This window comes from Orycteropus afer, unplaced genomic scaffold (assembly GCF_000298275.1).
Source record: "Orycteropus afer afer isolate SDZICR_OR568_19922 unplaced genomic scaffold, OryAfe1.0 scaffold00031, whole genome shotgun sequence".
NCBI lineage: Eukaryota > Metazoa > Chordata > Mammalia > Tubulidentata > Orycteropodidae > Orycteropus > Orycteropus afer.
The window spans coordinates 841,367-842,641 of record NW_006921618.1 but is presented as its reverse complement, the minus strand read 5'-3'; the positions used below and the strand labels follow the sequence as shown (position 1 = coordinate 842,641).

At 46.0% G+C, this 1,275-nt stretch overlaps 1 protein-coding gene across 1 annotated transcript in view; it reads right to left on the bottom strand.

Annotated features, from left to right (window-relative positions):
- PADI4 (peptidyl arginine deiminase 4) overlaps window positions 1-1,275 on the bottom strand; it is a 42,685-nt gene that overhangs the window by 26,323 nt on the left and 15,087 nt on the right. The window contains exon 2 of the mRNA XM_007935852.1: window positions 712-892. Within this exon, the coding sequence (XP_007934043.1) occupies window positions 712-892 (181 nt within the window). The remainder of the gene's footprint in view (window positions 1-711; window positions 893-1,275) is intronic.

Below are 1,275 nucleotides of genomic sequence, written 5' to 3'. Positions count from 1 at the left end.
TCCTTATAAGAGTGAGGCAGAGGGAGATAACACAGAGAAGAGAAGGAGCAATGTGATGATGAAGGCAGAGATGAGAGCAGTGCAGTCATAAGTCAAGGAACATCAACACCAACAGAAGCTGAGTGTCCCCTACAGCCTCCAGAAGGGAGTGTGGTCCTGCTAACATCTTGATTTTGGACTTCAGGTCTCTCCAACTGTGAGAGAATATATTTTTGTTGTTTTAAGCCAACAGTGTGTGGTAACTTATTAGAGCAACCATAGAAAACGAATACAGGAGACATGGGCCAGAGTTTCCTGGGGCTCTTTGCCTATGGCCTTCATATTACTCACCACCATTGCAATTCTTGCTTATTTACCTGTATATTATCTGATGCCCTCACTAATGGGTTGTAAGCTCCATGAAGGCTGCAACTTCATCTGTCTTGTTTATTTCTATATGTCAGTGCCCAGCAGTATCTGGCATGCAGTAAGTACTCACTAAACATTTGCTTAATAAATGAATTTAATATAAGCTCTGATATCCTAACCCCTTGGTATCCTTATTTATTGCCTATGAGGATGCTATGGCTGGAACAAGCCATAGTGAGCTTTTCCAGAGGGAAAGAGGCTCTGCCAGTGCTAGGGCTGTGGATCAAAGCAGGACAGATTGTGAATAACTCCTTCCCTGCTGACCTCTTCCCACACATCCCACCCGACAGCGGCCACACTCACCTTCTGGTCACTTATGCTACTGCTAGAAGCTTTCACCTTCACGGTCACCTCCAGCCTAGGATCCAGGGGCCATTTGGAAGAACCTGTGGGATTTTTCTTGACTGGAGGGATGTGGGCAACATTCACGACCACTTCTGAGGAGGCATTGATGCTGAAGGATGTGCAGCCCTTAGGGGCAAAGCTGTGGAAGAGACAGATGCAGGGACAGAGAGACCAAGTGAGGAAGGGCCTGACCCATCCTACCCTCCTCAGCAGTCCTCCTCTTTTTGACAGATGTAAACACTAGAGGCAGCCAGTGCTTACTTAGATCATGGGAGTAGGTACTGTGAGGTTGTCAGGAGATAGAGAAAGAGAAGCTCTGGACCTGAAGCATTTCTATTTGAACAAGGAAAACAGCAGAGAGATGTAATATCACTCACACACATCTGGATATATGCATAGAATGATGTGCACACCCACACAAATGTGTGTACACAGGGTCGTGCACTTACAAAGAATCCCACAGACTTCTACTTGTGGGGTTATGGCAGTCTCGATATGCTGAAAGACCTTCTTCTTCTTCTT